We start from the raw sequence: 17,480 nt of genomic DNA on the forward strand, positions 1-17,480 counted from the left end.
TATGCATTTCTCTGCTTTAGAGTGTGGGGGTGGTGCTGCTGTCCTTGAGTTCAGTCCAGTGTGCTATGCTGTTGAAAGAGAAAAATTAAAAATAGATCTTTTGAAAGAGTTTGAGAGGCTTTGATGTTATGTTAGAGGGGGAAAAAACTGCGCTTTTAATATAATTAAAAGTATCAGTATACACAGTGTATGTTAATGGTTAACTCTTAATGGTTAACTCCAGTTAAAAAGTAGGACTCATCTGGGTATGTAAGCATAGTTTAAAATATCTATGGAGATGCTAGTCTCTAAAGCTTTGTTAACTTCTATTTTTTCAAAATAAAAATATACTTTTCCTGACTTTAAAAGAAATATTTGTTGTAAAATATCTGAACAGTAATGTATAAAAATTTTTCTCCCACACTTCCCCACCCTTATTCCACCTTTCAGAGAGAACAATACCTTGTAATACTACTTTTCCAGGCTCTTCTGTATATATTTGATCACTGTTTGCTTCCAGCTTAGCTGATTTATTTTCAACAGAAAACTAAGTAAATAAACTGCCTGTTGGCAAAACTGATTTCTAAATCTAATCAAATTTGTAGGTATTTTAGACTCCAGGGCTTTATAAATGCATATAATTTAAATTATGCAGATTACAACAGCCTGTGTCTGAGTTCTTGGGCTTTTTCAGGATTAAAAAGTTTAATACTGAAATATGCAATGCCAGTCTTAGCTTTTCACTTGTGGTTTTTTTTTATCACTAAGCAGTAAGTACAATGCAGTTTTAAAGGTTGTTTGACTTATTTGGCGAAATATGGATTTCTGCTTAGCACATTTTTGGGTACTTTTATAGGAGAATGAAGTACTAAGAGAGAGGCATGAAGCTGTGGATCACAGCTCCCAGAATGTGGAAAATGAGCAAAGAGTTTCAGCTCAAGAAAAATCACTACCACAGAAGAATGAGGATGAAAGTAAAATAGCAGATAAACCTGACTGGGAGGCAGAAAAGACCACTGAACCTAGAAATGAGGTAAGCATTACCAGAGTAGCTCAGCCTTACCGTTTTGGCTGTAGATTGTTTTTAGATTTTTATTAGAAAGAGTACACAGGAGTGGTGGGGAGGGGCAGGGGGAGAGGGACCTGCAGACTCTGGTGAGCAGGGAGTTCAATGACGATGACCTTGAGGGGCTAGATCCCAGGATCATGACCTGAGCCTAATGCAGATGCTTAACCGACTGAGCCACCCACGTGCCCCTGTAAGTTAGACTTTATGGCTTTGACAATATGTGTTGGTAATGAATCTTCCATTAAGTGCCCTACTATAAGCAAATCAGATATATGAAAATATGTATTTTTTTATAGTTGTGGAAGTGGTTGATTTACAAAGGAATCCGCCCATAGACTTAGTTATCTCTGGTTAAACTCAAGATTGTGTGTGGGGGGGAGGGTGTATTTATACACACAACCCCCCTCCAGGAAGTTGCTAGCAGGTTTTGTTGTGTTTGCCATGGCAAGGGTTAAAGAGGTGACTGGCATGGTAAACCCAGGAATCCTCAACCAGCCCTCTGCAGAGGCACCCAAGCTGGCTAGGTCTGGGATAGTGAGGCAGAATAACTTGAAGGCAGATCAGCCCTCAAAACCAGCTAGGTCTTGGGCTCAAACCCTCACTCAGTCTCCTGAGAGGTAGGCCATTCTGAATTCAGGAGCCCACTTTGTACTTCTGGCCAGATCCAGAGGGACAGCCCCCTTGGCTACTCTAACCATACCCTTTGGCTATAAGAAGATGCATTATTATAGAAAGATGAATTCCAGAGGCCAGGCTGAGATGGATTCTTCCTGCAGCCTGTACTTTCCCTTCCTTCTACTCTGGTTTTTACTCAGCCCTGAGGACATGCCTGTCCACTCTGAAGACAGGCCTGGAGGTTCCACAGACCCTTAACCCACTTGGCACTTCCAAAGGTCCACCCTTGCAGGTCTTGCCCTGATGGCTCTCTCAGCCAGTGACTTGCCCCAGACGGGGAACCATGTGTTTATATTTAACACAAAGTTTTAGTAAAAATTCTAACAATCTGACTTTAAAAAAAAGAGAAAGACTGACCATTTCTTGGCAATCTAAATTACCATTAACGGGGCACCTGGGTGGCTCAGCTGGTTAAGCATCTACCTTCAGCTCAGGTCATGATCCCAGGGTCCTGGGATCAGGTCCCACATGGAGCTCCTTGCTCAGCGGGGAGCCTGCTTCGCTCCCTCTGCCTGCCACTCCCCCTGCTTGTGCTGTGTCTAATAAATAAAATCGTAAAAAAAAAAAAAAACCACTTAACATATGGAATGTCTCGTGGATGAACTGAAAGAATGGCTTAGTTGTCCATTTTTGTGCAAGAGCTAATATCTCAAAAAAATTCTTTATAATTTAAGTGTAGTAGACAGAAGAACTCTGTCACATGGACTTCAGATGTTAAGGCCCTCAACTAGAAAGCATGTAACACATCTGATGAGATTCTGAAAAGAAGTAAGGGATTTTCATTGCTTAAGAGGTGAGGGCATGTTTAAGGGAAACATCAAAGAATAAGGAAAACTCAAGGACCAATAGCAACATGAAGCTGTTATCCCCCATCAGGGCAGAAGGGAATCTGGGGAAAAAAGTGCTCAGTCACATCTGTCCCTCCCATCTCAGATCTGTGTCTCCTGTGGACCCAGCCAGGGGCCTGGCTCAGTAGGAGTTAGCTCCTCAGTTTGCCATCTCCAGGGGCACTGAAGAAGGGAACAAAGGTTTAATGAAACGTATCTGACTAGCCTAAAGGATCAAGTCCATAACTCAAAGCAGAATGGGCTTCATACCCTTACCTCTATTCTAAATATTAAGGCTTTCCTTTCTGCAAATAGTTTTATTATTTTGGGATCATTAATGGACATAGAACACTTTTGAAATTTAAGAAATTAAAAATCATTTTGAATTGTCATGTTAGCAAATAAGTCTCCAGCCCACTAAGAATGTATATACGATTTGCTAGTAAATGAAAAAATCTTGTCCGACCACTTCAGCTTAGATGGTCCTATAGCATCCAGACACAGAAAGCCTCGTATTTGTTGTACTATGGGCCTTAAAAACATGGTATTTGGTGGAAAGGGAAACCAAATATACATTTAAAACAAGTCTAACTGGTCTGAATCCTCAAAAAAGAAAACCCTTAAGTACAAAGCTAGGGGAGGGGAGTCAGGAATGTGAGCTTACTAAAATGTAAAGATAAAACCCCCATGACAGACCAAAACCGGAAATCCTGGGTAAAAATATTTTTTAAGTGCATCGAACTCAAAAGCAAGAAAGGGAACTCTGTAGATACTAGAAGCAAAGAGGCTACTCCAGAATATTTTTTTTAAAGATTTCATTCATTTATTTGACAGAGAAGAGCGACAGTGACAGACGGAACGGAACCCAAGCAAGTAGAGTGGGAGAGGTTGAGAAGCAGGCTTCCCGACGAGCAGAGAGCCCGATGCAGGGCTCAAGTCTCAAGACCCAGGGTCTTGGGATCATGACCTGAGCCAAAGGCAGACACTTAATGACTGAGCCACCCAGGCGCCCCTCAAATCCAGAATTTAAAAGATAATCAGACACCCAAACTGAAGAAGCCCCAATGAAAAATTAGATACAGATGTCATGACAGAGACTGGGGTTGAATAGATGAGGAATGAGGTCTCAAGCCCATACCTGGGGGTACCTAAATTCCCCACTTAAAGCTCAGAATTTATAAAGACTCTTCAGGAGATGGGACTAGGACAATCCTAGCCACCACCTAGGAGACAAGAGCAAGGAAGCAGTCTATCCATCCTTAGGGATCAGAACCCCAAATGAGCCCAACGTTTTAGAGTCTGAATACACACTACCATTACTATCAGGAATCCTGAGCCAAAAAAGCAAGGTCTACAAAATGATACAAAAACTGGTTGGTCCTTGCAGAGAAAAACAAAATTGTTTTTATAGTTAGCGGGTAACCCTTGGTATGTAGGATTCCTACAGAAACAATTACCAACAAAGATGAGTTCACCCTTAATATAAAAGAAAAATTAAGACAGAATGAGAAAATCTAAGTTATTTCTAATAGGAGTCCCAGAAAAGACTAGAAAGTATGAAGGTGAAGTAGTCTTCAGTGTTTATGGCAAAGTATTTTGAAAATTAAAGTGATTTTAGGACTCAGATTAAAGGAGTACAGAGTCCTAAGCAGAATAAATAAAAACAAATTAAGTCCAATACATCAAAGTGAAATAGGACAACAAAGACTACAAAGAAAAAAAAACTTTAAAATTACTGGGGAAAAAATTGGCTATAAAATGACAGACTGACATCAGTAGCAATACATGCCTTACTGCAAAGCACAAAGGGAAAACATTAAACTTGATCATTTTACCAAATCACTGTTTTAAGCATGAAAGCAAAATAACTCCCAGGTTATAAAAACTGAGTTTACCACTGGTGGAGCCTCTCTAAAAAGAGCTGTCAAAGGAGTTATTTCAATAAGAAATAAACCTGAAGGCTGGGATGAAGCAATGAGTGAAACTGGCAAAACATTTTGGTGTATCTATGTATTTGACATTAACCATGGTAAAAGTAAGGTGGAACGAAGAATACTAGCCAAAAATATGAAAGATGGTTAGGGCAAGAACGGGGGAGGGGAGGAAGATACTGAAAGAGGAACGTAGAAATTCCAAAATAGGGATAAAAAAATCCAGAACGGAGACACGACCTGGTTATCCTTTCAAGATTAAGCCTGAAGGCCCAAGCAACCTCCTCTGCCTTTTAACTTAATGGTGCACCTTACATTTTTTTCTAGAGATCTCTAAATGGGACAGAAACAGCTTTCTCTCTGGAAGACTTATTTCAGATGCTTTCATCACAGCCTGAAAATTCACTGGAGGTAATTGGAACCTTGGCTTTTACCTTGTAGGAAAATCTGCACTGATCATGAATACATTTAACCTCTTTAATGCGATGACACGGTTTATGACAGAGTAATACTGTTAACAGTACTGCATTATGTAAGTGCACAGATTTAGGATTTTTATACAACTACTTCAATTTTAGAGAATTAACCAAATATGTATACTGTTCCTCCTCCATGATCATAAGGATATAGTTAAATTTAGGATTCATTGAATCAGAACGACAGTAAATAAGGGCACCTGGGTAGCTCAGTCGGCTAAGCCTCTGCCTTTGGCTCAGGTCACGCTCCCAGGATCCTGGGATTGAGCCCTGCATCAGGCTCCCTGAGCCTGCTTCTACCTCTCCTCCTGTCCCTCCTCCCCTGCTCATGCTGTTGATAAATAAACAAAGCAGTAAACATTTGACAAACTAAGGCATAGATTATTTTTGATACCATTTATGTCTTGATCATACTCTACTATGCTGGTCCGATTAAAAAAAAAAAAAAAAACCCAGAAGACCCACCCACCTTGCCCAGAGACTACTTCAGTGTGGATTCAACGCTAACAGCTAGGTTGCTTACATCTATAAAGCAGCGAATTACAGTTAAGATTAGAATAGCAAGACCAACTTTTATATTAACTGAATTAAACTTTCTAAATTTCCAATATATACAAAAAAATCTTTCCCCAAATACGGCATCATTCAGATTTGGGCTCACATTGCATATTGTATTTGTCTAGATTTAGTAAAAGTGATTGTGATTCATAGGTAACTGTATAGAGGAATTGACAAAAGAGGAAAGAGTGCTCTATTAAGTTACTAGAACTGCTGCTGAAATAAGGTTGTGTATTTAAAGTGCTTTCCCACCCTCCCCCCTTTTCAGGGCATCTCCCTTGGAAATACTTTTCTGGGAAGTATCAATGATGGCATGAATTCTTCAACACACAATGTAAACTTTAGCCAAGCTATAAGTCACGATGTGAATCTCCATGAGGCCATGTTGCTGTGTCCTGACAATACATTTAGAAGAGAACCAGTAGCAAGGACTTCACAACCACAAGAATCATTTCTGCAGTTAAATTCTCATACTACCACTCCTGAACAGACCCTTCCTGGAACTAATCTGACAGGATTTCTTCCCCTTGTTGGCAGTCAGATGAGGAATCTAACAAGTCAAGATCTTCTGCATGACCTTGATATAAACATATTTGATGATATAAATTTAATGTCTTTGGCCACAGAAGGTTTTGATCCAATGGAAGTGTCTCACCTTTTTGAAGAACCAGATTCAGATTCTGGGCTTTCCTTAAATTCAAGCCACAATAGTACCTCTGTCACCAAGTCTAATTCCTCTCGGTCTGTGTGTGAAGGCGCTGCAGGTTGTAGTAGTGACCTTGAATCTCTTTCCCACCATGACTTGGAAGGAGCTGTAGGAGGGTACTACCCAGAGCCCAGTAAGCTTTGTCACATGGACCATAGGAGTGATTCTGGTTTTTGTGGGGACCTTGCATTTCAACACATTTATCATAATCACACTTACCACCTACAGCCAAGTGCCCTAGATTCCACTTCTAGATCTTTTTCGTGGCATGGGAAGTCACAGAAAGTGAGTAAGTACCTCAATGACACAGACAGAAACTTAAGCCGTGATGAGCGGCGTGCTAAGGCTCTGCATATCCCTTTTTCTGTAGATGAAATTGTCCGTATGCCCGTTGATTCTTTCAACAACATGCTAAGCAGGCACTACCTGACAGATTTACAAGTGTCACTCATCCGTGATATCAGAAGAAGAGGGAAAAATAAAGTTGCTGCTCAGAACTGTCGAAAACGCAAACTGGACATAATTCTGAATCTTGAAGACGATTTATGTAACTTGCAAGCCAAGAAAGAAATCCTTAGGAGAGAAAGAGCCCAGTATAACAAAGCTATTAACACAATGAAACAAAAACTGCATGACCTTTATCATGACATTTTTAGTAGGTTAAGAGATGATGATGGTAGGCCAGTCAATCCAAACCAGTATGTTCTTCAGTGCAGCCAAGATGGAAGTGTTTTGATTGTACCTAAGGAACTGGCGACCTCAGGCCACAAAAAAGAAAACCGTAAGGGAAAAAGAAAGTGAGGAAATTAAAGACAGATTCCATTAAGACGTATAAGGTTATCAAACGGGTACATAGCCACAAACCACTGAAACTGCTTCAAAGTTTGGCTCAAGTATCTTTTACTACTGCTACTTGAATCACTCAGGGCTACGTTTTGAAGCTTTTGGACAAATTTGTGGTTAGTTTTGGGGAAGCCACAACTTTTCATGAAGCCCGACTGCATTATATGCAGGACTCCAGACAGGACAGTCCAGTCACTTGGTTGCCACTTTTTTTTTTTTGGTGACTTGAAATGCAATGTAATTTAGCTTTTAGCTTTAAGTATTTTAGCACTGTAGTTAGCACTGAATATATGGAGTCTTAGTATGAATACTTAATTTACAACTTTCTGTGGAAACAAATTTTGTATTTGAATTTATAAAAATTTCTTATATAGAAATTCTAACCATATTTATCTTGGGTATTTGTTCTCCACAAAACCCACATTCAGGTATACAGGTGATATACGTAGCCAACAGGGCAGCATAGTGTGGCTTTCAGTATTTGCACAAAAATTGGCTTAAGTCCAATCAGTCACCCCTTGGACTTACCCAACTTCTAAACCAAGGTGCCAAGGAACATTGCGGCTTCAAAACATGTCTAAGGACAAAGACCTTTACACAGGTTTATGCCTCTTTTAAGTACACACAGCTACTTGCATATAGAGAAATAGACCTACCTAGCAAATTCAACCAGCCTGTAGAAATGTTTGCACATCTATAACATGGATCGCTCCCCCAAAAGGCCTCAACATAGTAATGTGAAAACATTACAAGCAACACAAGCCAACAGTAGGGGAAAGGGGAAGTCAGTAGAGTATGGGCTTTACAACCAAATAAAACCTGCAATAATTGGAACCACATGAAAGACTCTTAAATGCTTAAAAAAGGCAAAAACAGAGTAAGTGGATTTGAAAATCAACTAAATGGTCTTAGAAATAGTGGCATTTGGAATGAAAGCTCAATGACCTTATTTCAACAGCAACCTGAAGATAATTTTCTGAATATGTTCAAGGTTTGGCAACATTAAAATGAGTCGATGTCATAATGGTCTACCAAAGGATATCACAAGAGTACCACCTTGGTTTAGAGAAATGCAGTGGCTTCAGAGTCTAGATTTTTATTAACGCTTTTAAAACAAGTTATTCTAGTCAGTTTTGTAGTGCCCAGAAATTACTTCAAATCTACAACTTAAACTTCCACAGTATTACCTCACCTACAAGTAGCCTTATCCACCCAATTGTTAACACTTATGACGGTGCATTATCCTCAAATCCCTGAAAATATCAAGCACCACAACAGAACTATACACGAAAGGATCAAACGTGGATAAATAGGGACCTAAGAACAGGGACTTAAAATTTTGACATTCACAGTAACCGAAACTTAAGATAGTTTAGTTTTAATCTGGAAGGTATTTGGTGCATTGTGAGCAAAGGTAAATGCACCAAACTTCCAAAGGAAAACCTGGCCTCGAAGCATGTAAACTTCAGCTGCTTACTCTCATACCAGTTTCAGCAGTGGAAAGCCCACTGCCAAGATTTTAGTCCAAGTCCCCTTCCTGATTAGGAATGTAATGGACACCTGAAGGATCACTAAAATGTTCTACAAGCTAGTGGTCTTAAAACGTTTTCCTGGAGTTCAGAAAGGTTACAGAAAAGGAGAAATCTGATCTATTCAGCTTCAGATCGTAGAAACTGACCATGTTCAGAATCTCAAAAAGTTCTCACTGAAGCTATATCCACTTTGCTTGGTAGAACCTGAACCAAATTGCTCACTCAGCTAAGACATGGTTATACAGTTAAAGACTGTTGTACTGAGAAGCTATTATCAGAATAAGGTTTCAAGGAAGGGGCACGTGTCCTCATACCCCCAGTGTGTTCCTAAGTAGTTGGTATAGGGCTTACAAATGCAAATTTCAAGGGGATCAGTAAGACTTAAGACAGCTGAGATCAGTAATGCTTACTCTTAGGCAACTAATTTAACCCTTAGCTGCTTTTACATTTTCTGGTGGGTACCCCTTTTCCCTCCTGAATCTGCAGTGGATAGGCCCAAATTTACATCCCAGTTTGAATTGGTCCCAACAGGAAACTAGTCTTACCTTCTTTACCTATGGAAAATAATTGTTAAATCTGGTTGGTCAGCCAGATTCTCAGCATCTTTGTCCTTTTCCGAATAAAGCCTTCATATTTCTCAAGTAACCATCAACAGGTATCCATGTTGAACCACCTTACAGGTGAAATTAGATTTTCAAGTGTATATGATTTCCATGCAACATGTACTAAATAATGTCCGGATGTCTGGATCCCTCTAAAGGCTGGTTTCAGTTCAGCAAGGACCTTTCGAATATAGCAGTCAGAAAACCCATCTGCACACATTCAAGCCTCAGAACAAATGTCAGCCTACATAGGGCATGTATCAGGACTTAAAACCTTTTTATAGTTGGGATGAGTCTTAATTTTTCCCTTCCATAATCTTCAAAGAAATGAATTTGCCCCTTTCTTGGGAAGGTGAGTCTACTCACCTCGTTAGTTTGCCCCAGTCACCAAAAAACCTTACATCTATGTGATCGGCGCAGTAGTAAACAGTGGTTATTAAAACTGAGTGGGGTCTATCAACCACCCAGTCATTCCAAAGCTCAAAAGATCAGATTTTGCCAAGAATGTATGTTTTTAGTATATTGGGATGTTTTCTACCTTTTTGGAAAGGAACCCACACTTGTGAACTAGTGAATGTCATTACTGAGAAACAGGATTCAAGTTTCCTTAAATTAACTCAGTAAACACCTAGTACAAATAGTTATAATCCCTTTCAGACCTTAGCTTGTATCCATACACCAGTTATTTAAAAATTTAAACGCGACAGAACCAGTTTCAGATACTTCCAAGTAAATATTAACACTCTAATGTGGAAGTCAGCCCTCAATATGGCTCCCAATGATGCTAGGTTCTCAGTAATCCTAGAAGTAACCCCCTTCCATTCACATGTTGTGACCATTATAATAAAAGGTACTACACTTCCAAATGTTGATTCTATTGGGTTTTGATTGCTCCAAAAGCTCAGTATAGGGAAAGGGAATAGCCAGCCCCAACTTGCCAACCCTGTCAGCATGCCCTAGTGAAGTTTTTCCTAACTGCAACCTTGAGCTTCAGCAAAAATCACACAGCTAAGTTTTCAAGATGTTGACCTGCAAATACTATGTAAAGTAACAAATTCATTGTTGCTCCAAATTTCTAAGTATTGAGGTTAAAGGTTAAGCCTGATGTAGTAATATAATGCAACATATGCGAAAAAGTTATTTCCTTCATTTAGAAAACTTATAACCTACCTTAAATCTGAAGTTTTAATAGAAATTAACAGCTCAATATACAACATACACACAAGGGAAATGCCTATGTTGATTATTCAACATTACCTTAAGTTGCAATAAGCCAGTTCATTTCAGCCTATTGTGTATTTAATTTTCTTAAAATTTGTCCTGATTAAGGGTTGCGTACTTCAGGGTGTGTTGTCATACATCAACTTAATTTACCTCCTTTGAGTCTGAGTTCTTGGTAGAGCCGCATTTTTTAAAACCTTCAAATATTTACCTTATTTTTAAGTACTCTTAAGTTTACAGATGGACGTATCTACTTTAAGTAACAGCTTAGCTCATCTTCTGTTAACCATCAGTTTGACTTACCTGTGAGATACCTCATTATCAAAACAAAAAATTAAATCAACTTTACTATGTATCTTTCCTGTTATCTTTCGTTGTTTCAGGTAAATATATACAAGAAAGCCACTGCTTGTTAAATTCTCTCCACCATATTTAAACCTTTAAAAAGACAACCACTGAAACTCAGAAGGCATATAAAGGTAATTGACATTTGAGAAGCTACCACGACAGACTGTGCTTTGCACTTAATTGGGACCACTGTTTAAAATACTTGCAACAACTCCACCAGCAATGTTAAACATACAAGGTAAAGCCAGAAAACTAGAGCAGTATTCAAACGCTGAATGTACAGTATATAAAGAATGGCATTTTATTAGGGACAGCCAATAATGTCCACAATGCTTTTCTTATTTGACTATCAATACTGAAAGAAAATGGCAATATGCATAGCTTTGTGAAACTGCTTTAAAAATCTAGGGGATGGCAATCTTTTAGACAACTGAATGTTTATAGAACAAGATTCACACATTTTATGTGTAAACATTACACCAAATATTTGAATACAAAAGTGTTTATTTTATAAACTTTATATTTAAAATAGAATTTTTGTCTGTCTACTCACAAAACCTAGTTTAAAACATGATACATTTCTCTCTAGCTTACTTGATGTTACTCTTTTACAAACAATACTCATTTTGTAATTGTTTTATATTAAGAACCTGTACTAAATGAAGTTTGTATTTTATCAGAAAACATTTCCCTTTAAACTTAAAGTGCTTTTTTAAATGAAGGCACCAACAAGAACTACTTTCAGATGGTACAGAATTTCTTATTTCTTGAAGACTCTGTGGTTGACCACTTCTTCATTAGTTACCTGCAGCAAGACACCTTCCTGCCAAAGGAAAAAAAAAGTATCTGAAGAAGTTTATCATGTTTGTCCAAAGAACCTAAATAACTTCAGTGGTGGTCTTAGGATCAAAGAAGACTCACTGGTGCATACAGTAGAATATGCCCTGATTATCACATTCCTGAAAAGGCAATAAAGCCAGGCAAATCAAACTGATGGCAAATCAAACTGATGACATTTAGAATTTCAGCAGCCAACCTACATCTCTCCTATAAGGTAGGGGGTTGGGAAAGAATTACCACATTTAAACCCAAATATTTAGTACTGGATACATACAGGATTTATAATGTAGACACTTTATTTGTAAGTATAAACTATCATCTGGAAATAGTTTCAACCATTTTACCCTACCTTCTCCTGAGCCTGATCCTGATAAGCATGTAAAGCTAGAACAACCATATAACAGAAGAACAAAATGTCTTTATTTTTAATAAAAACCACTAGTTCACTCAAAATGCTTGATCCAAGAAACGTGAATACAGAAGGGTGTAATGATGGGTAATTTCATGATTTATTCAACTTGCAGCCTAACTTTTACCTACCATTTTACTACCAACACCACTGAAGGAACCAAGAAAAGCTTTATTAATGATCACTTGGCTTGCGCCTCAGCTGTTGAAATGAAGCACTTTACAGTCTTTGTGGCAGCAGAATATACTTGTCCATGGTTCATATCAATGCTAAAATTCCAGCAGGGAAAAAAATGATATGTTAAGCACCTGAATCTTCATAGAGGGGGAGGGGGGTGGGAAGGAAGGAAAAAAAAGAGGGGGAAAAACAACCAAAATAATTTAAGTAAATGACAGATTGGAAAACAGGGTTTATAAGATTATTCTGAGTTTATAAATTGTTAAACTCAAATTTATACTATGTTAAGCTACGTAAGAACCGCTATACTGAAAGGCCATTGAAGAGTAGTATTAGTTTATCTTTTGGGGAGGAAAATTAAGAAAGGAAAAGTAAATAAGATCTTACCTAAAGAAGTTTAACTGAAGCTTAGAACTATTTTGCTCTACACCCTCAGCTTTCGTTGTCATCCTTATAAACTACTGTAGTTAAAGCTTTGCAGAAACAGCACAGTTTTTTAAGACTGGCTGAACTTAGTAGCCGTCAAGAGTTCTCTTGTACTAGACCTGTATCCCTGAAGAGTACCTCGCTGGGGTTATTTCCTTTCCTTGCATTGAAGAAGCAGCATCTAAAAGATCTAAAAAGGTGTTTCTCTTTGCAGAGATATCCCTTAAGTTATCTAGATAATTTAATCCTGATGAATTGCAGACAACACACTTACATCTGACCAGCATTTATCTTACACAAATATAACAACAGCTTTGCAATGGACCTTAATTATACTACCCACTCCTTAACTTATTTAAAATAAAAAGTCTATAATTACACAATTTCCTTTAGAATTATTTTATTAAATCATAAATGTACAACAGCTTCTTAACTCTACACACGCACTTAAATTTTTTTAAAGGAAAAACGTTATGTCTTATTACACCATGATCCTGGCTAATAGCTTTTCAAAACTTTGAGAAAAATCTTAAAAAAGGTTTCACATGTCACCTGAAACTTACAAATTTAACATTATCAAAGAAGGAATGCTTCTACACTCTTACAAAGACCACTAGAAAGAAACAACAATTAAAAAGCTAAGAAACTGTCTCAAAGGCATTTTTTTTTTTTTTTTTTACAATCCTTCCTCCACAGTAAGGTAATGTTATTAAATAATCCAATCCATTCACAAAATGGCTCTCTGCATCTGCTCTGGTGTCTTCTGCCATATCACTGCATATTTATGCATGACTGAGATAAGAGTTTCCTTAACATTGTTATTTCGATAACCTGAAGCTGTTCTGTTACCTCTGGGCTCTCATCCTCTCCTATTTATACAGTGAAGCCTGTTTCAACAGAAGTAAAGAGTAAAAAAAAAATAGGTTATGAAATTATCCATCTAACCAGATTTTAAGGAAAGATAACATGATCCTAAAAAGCTTTTACTCCTGGCAGCTAGATCTCCCAAGACAATAATAATGTAAAACTCAAAAGCTACTTACCCATGGCAAATAGGAAGAAGCTCAATATCGGCTTCTCCCTCCATAACCCCCACTTCCTCCACTGCCTCCAGGACCATAGTTTCCTATAATCATTGAAACAGCAAGAGAAGGCAAACTTACTTCCATTTTCCATAATAAGCCTAATACTAACTATAGCTGATTTCTATTTTATAGACATTCGTTGAAACACACAGCTCATAACCTGTTATTTGCTTATAGTTAACCTACTACTTGGGAGATCAATTATCCAAACTCACAGGAAGTTTAATTTTGCCCTTTACACTTGAGAACATTTTACTGCTGCTATTCCTTTATAGGGTTGTCTACCACAATTATTGGAGTCAGTACAGGGTTAAAAAAACAAAGCAAACATAAGAGGCATAAAAACATTGATTTAGTACTACTACAAACTTTCTCAAAACCTTAAATAATACTTCTAGTAAATAATCCCAAACTTTTACTCAATTAACTTTCAAAGACAGAATTCCTACAACTTTATACACCTTGCAATGTGCTCTTCTTTGGCTTCTTTTTTAGGAAATTAGTGAAGGAAAAAGATCCCCACCTGAAATGTCTTACTTTTGCCAAGTCCTAAATATTTTATACCACTGAATATCCCCACCATTTCAAGTAACACTGAATTACAAAGGAAGTATTAAACTAGCAATCAGGATGTCTTCCATTCTTAAAGTCATGAAAGTATTCTTTAATCACAAAATTTAATCTAATAAATTACCTCCACCATATGGTCCTCCCATGTTCCTGCTACCACCAAAGTTTCCACTCTTCATTGGACCATAGTTAGAGGGTTGCTGGTTATAATTTCCAAAATCATTGTAATTTCCACTTCCATAATTTCCTGTGAAAAAATTGGAATAGGTTTTGCACAATAACTTTCAAAATAACATATTCAAGCATTAAACCAGTGAAACATGGTAAGCATATTTAGGACAAATCTCCCACAAAAACAATCATCAGAATAAACGCAAGACACCTATCTACAACTCTACAGTTTTTTTTAATACTATTGACAACATTGAAATGCAAAATCTCATGTGTTAAGTCATTAATTCCAATCCAAATTCCCACATAAAGGTTGCAGGTGAATTTATTACCTCCTCCATAGTTGTCATAACCACCTCCGTAGCCCCCACCCTGGTTGCCATATCCAGGTCCTCCACCACCATATCCTCCTCTTCCTCCTCCATAACCAGGGCTACCTCCAAAATTGCCACCTATTATAAAATAAGCCTTTAAGTAATTACTTAATAATTTCAATGGCATTTGAACTGTCTTATCACACCCATTTCCAGCTTTCCAAAACACATTCTTATAAACATAATATTTATTCTATGAAATCTCTTAACAGCCTCAAGGGCAGAACAGAGTACCTATCCTTGATAAACATTTAGGGGAAGGGAGCACCTGTTTAACTGGATAAACACCTTTACAGAGACAAATACTCGCAATGCCACAGCTCTCCCGACAGCAAAAATGTTAAAGATTCTCTTGAAAATATCTTGAAACATTTGTATTTTGCATAAGGATTGTGGGGGCACACAAGAGGCATAGGGTAGCAGGACAAAAAAAAAAGCCACACACCCCTACTGGTCCAAAAGATTAAGTTCCAAACGTTGTTTCCCCATAAATTCCAATGTCTCTTAAATAATATCCCCACCACACCCTTTTTCTGAGTAGAAATGGGGGGAGGACCAGAAATTAGCAAACTTGCATGTAATTCAAAACTTCAAATGGCAGTCTTCAATTATTGAAATAAAAGACCTCATCTTTCTCATAATACCAAATTAGTGTATGGATTTCAAACGAAACTGAAATAGGATATAGAATTAAACTTATTTATACTTAAGGAGTGGCAAAACCAGCAGTCAGGTCTATTACTAGCTCAGTTTTTAATATCCCATTCTTAAGAGGCCTTTTGTAAGTATTAACTTTTCTGTACTCTAAAAGAACATACATCTACTACATCACTTGTTATGAACAGTGGCTCACAACTTTAGCTGGTCCCAAGAATACAACTGTACAATTGTGCATTTTAGGAAGTTCTTTCAGTTATTTTTTTTTTTTTTTAAACAAATTACCCCAGGAGACTTATCTTGGTAAGGGACTAATTTTAAGGTAACAATTGATCTTATATATTCTTCCCCTTACATGTTTACTAGTGGTCTGTTTTTCAGGAAAGCAGCATATAGGATACATCTAGATTAAATTCTTTGCTTGACAAACAATGAATGGGATAGCATGACAGCATCTTTGAATTCTCTATTAAAATCCTAAATGATTATGCAACTGGTATCTACACCTGCCAAACAAAAATACTCTTTCCAAATGATATACAAGATGCAAATTATAAAGGAATAGCCAAATAACAACCACTACCACCTAAGCCCTTTAAAATGCAAAACATTAATGTATACATATAACTGTACAAAAATATATAGTGCTTTAATCTTTCAAGTCACAAACTAAAATGCAGAAAAAACTGACCTCCAGGTCCTCCTCCATACCCATTATAGCCATCCCCAAATCCACGACCACTTCCATATCCATCTGTTAGAGACAGAAAAAAAAAATTATACCCTGTTCACCCTAGTTGTAACTTCTTACAATCCTTTCCTCTGCATTCTTTATTAGCACCTCTGAATGAAAATTATTAGGAACCACCCTCTTTGTGCTAGAAGAGTGGTGTCACTAAATTTCTTCTTAAAATACAAGTGTTGGGGAGGGGGGTGAGAGGATGGGTTAGCCTGGTGATGGGTATTAAAGAGGGCACGTTCTGCGTGGAGAACTGGGTCTTATGCACAAACAATGAATCATGGAACACTACATCAAAAACTAATGATACAATATACAGTGATTAACAATAAAAAAATTTGAAAAATACGAAAAGTGTATGTAATTAAATCTCTCAAGGATAATTGTCTAATTTAGGGGCTTGGACTTGGCAAGACTCAAATTTTAAGAGATTCCATTTATTTATGCATAAGAATGACACTGCGTGGGGGCAGCAGGTTTCTCTGTTGGCACCTCATTACATTAGTAATTCAAATATATCTGAAGCCTAAAAGAATGATACAGACCTCTTACAGTCTATACACAAAGCCTCCACAATATCTTCACTTCCCATTGAGGGGCACACTCATTTTTTAAGCTAGTTGCAATGTGATGTAACTTTTTTTTTTTTTTTTAAAGCTGACTACCCCTAAAAAAGGAACTCTGCAACTGATTATCTTGGATTACAATTTGTAAGATTATGTTTTTAACTATAACTTCTTACCTGCCTAAGTTAGAATCTCCCACCAAGATACAATCTACTTAAGTCTTAAAGTAATTTTAAAGAATTGATTGGATTTCCTGAATCTAATTCAAACAGTTTTTAATTGAGCACATGCACCCTTCTAACACTTAGAACTCCCAACTTACCAGATCCTCCTCTAAAGTTACTTCCTGGCCCTGGTCCGAAATTTCCACCACCACCACGAGAATCTCCAAAACCAAAGTTGCCTGTAGTAAATTGCCCAGGTTAGTAACAAGTATTTATTCAAATAAGTTTTAAAAAGAAAAATAAACAAGAGTTAAAAGTTACCTCCTCTTCCACTTCTAGAACTTTGGACTTCCTGCATTTCTTGTCTAGACAAAGCCTTTCTTACTTCTGCATTATGACCATTGATGGTATGATATTTCTGCACTGCAATGAAAAGTTCACACTCCATTATATCAACATTATCAGTAAGCAACTTGTACAATCTACCTTTTAATAAAATCAACAAACCCAAAACCTTATAAAAAGCCACACACCT

At 37.4% G+C, this 17,480-nt stretch overlaps 2 protein-coding genes across 11 annotated transcripts in view; one reads left to right on the top strand and one right to left on the bottom strand.

Annotated features, from left to right (window-relative positions):
• The window catches only part of NFE2L3 (nuclear factor, erythroid 2 like 3), a 32,257-nt gene extending 21,347 nt beyond the window's left edge, over window positions 1–10,910 (top strand). Inside the window, exons 2-4 of one of the 2 annotated variants that reach the window (XM_027573612.2) lie at window positions 836–1,012; window positions 4,809–4,892; window positions 5,784–10,910. In XM_027573612.2, the coding sequence (XP_027429413.1) occupies window positions 836–1,012; window positions 4,809–4,892; window positions 5,784–7,022 (1,500 nt within the window). In that variant the 3' untranslated portion in view covers window positions 7,023–10,910. The remainder of the gene's footprint in view (window positions 1–835; window positions 1,013–4,808; window positions 4,893–5,783) is intronic. The other variant, XM_027573613.2, reaches the window with a different exon arrangement.
• Window positions 1–17,480, bottom strand: part of HNRNPA2B1 (heterogeneous nuclear ribonucleoprotein A2/B1) — a 22,493-nt gene continuing 5,013 nt past the window's right edge. For 2 of the 9 annotated variants that reach the window (XM_027573618.2, XM_027573617.2), the window contains 6 exons: window positions 17,267–17,368; window positions 17,104–17,184; window positions 16,168–16,230; window positions 14,399–14,521; window positions 13,663–13,745; window positions 12,999–13,506 (listed from right to left, as the gene is read on the bottom strand). In XM_027573618.2, coding sequence (XP_027429419.1) covers window positions 13,684–13,745; window positions 14,399–14,521; window positions 16,168–16,230; window positions 17,104–17,184; window positions 17,267–17,368 — 431 coding nt within the window. In that variant the 3' untranslated portion in view covers window positions 12,999–13,506; window positions 13,663–13,683. Of the gene's footprint in view, window positions 69–11,045; window positions 11,591–12,147; window positions 13,507–13,662; window positions 13,746–14,398; window positions 14,522–14,777; window positions 14,898–16,167; window positions 16,231–17,103; window positions 17,185–17,266; window positions 17,369–17,480 lie in introns of those variants that run through there. The other 7 variants (XR_003516412.2, XR_003516413.1, XR_003516411.2 and 4 more) reach the window with 7 other exon arrangements.

The sequence above is a fragment of the Zalophus californianus genome, chromosome 12 (assembly GCF_009762305.2).
Source record: "Zalophus californianus isolate mZalCal1 chromosome 12, mZalCal1.pri.v2, whole genome shotgun sequence".
NCBI lineage: Eukaryota > Metazoa > Chordata > Mammalia > Carnivora > Otariidae > Zalophus > Zalophus californianus.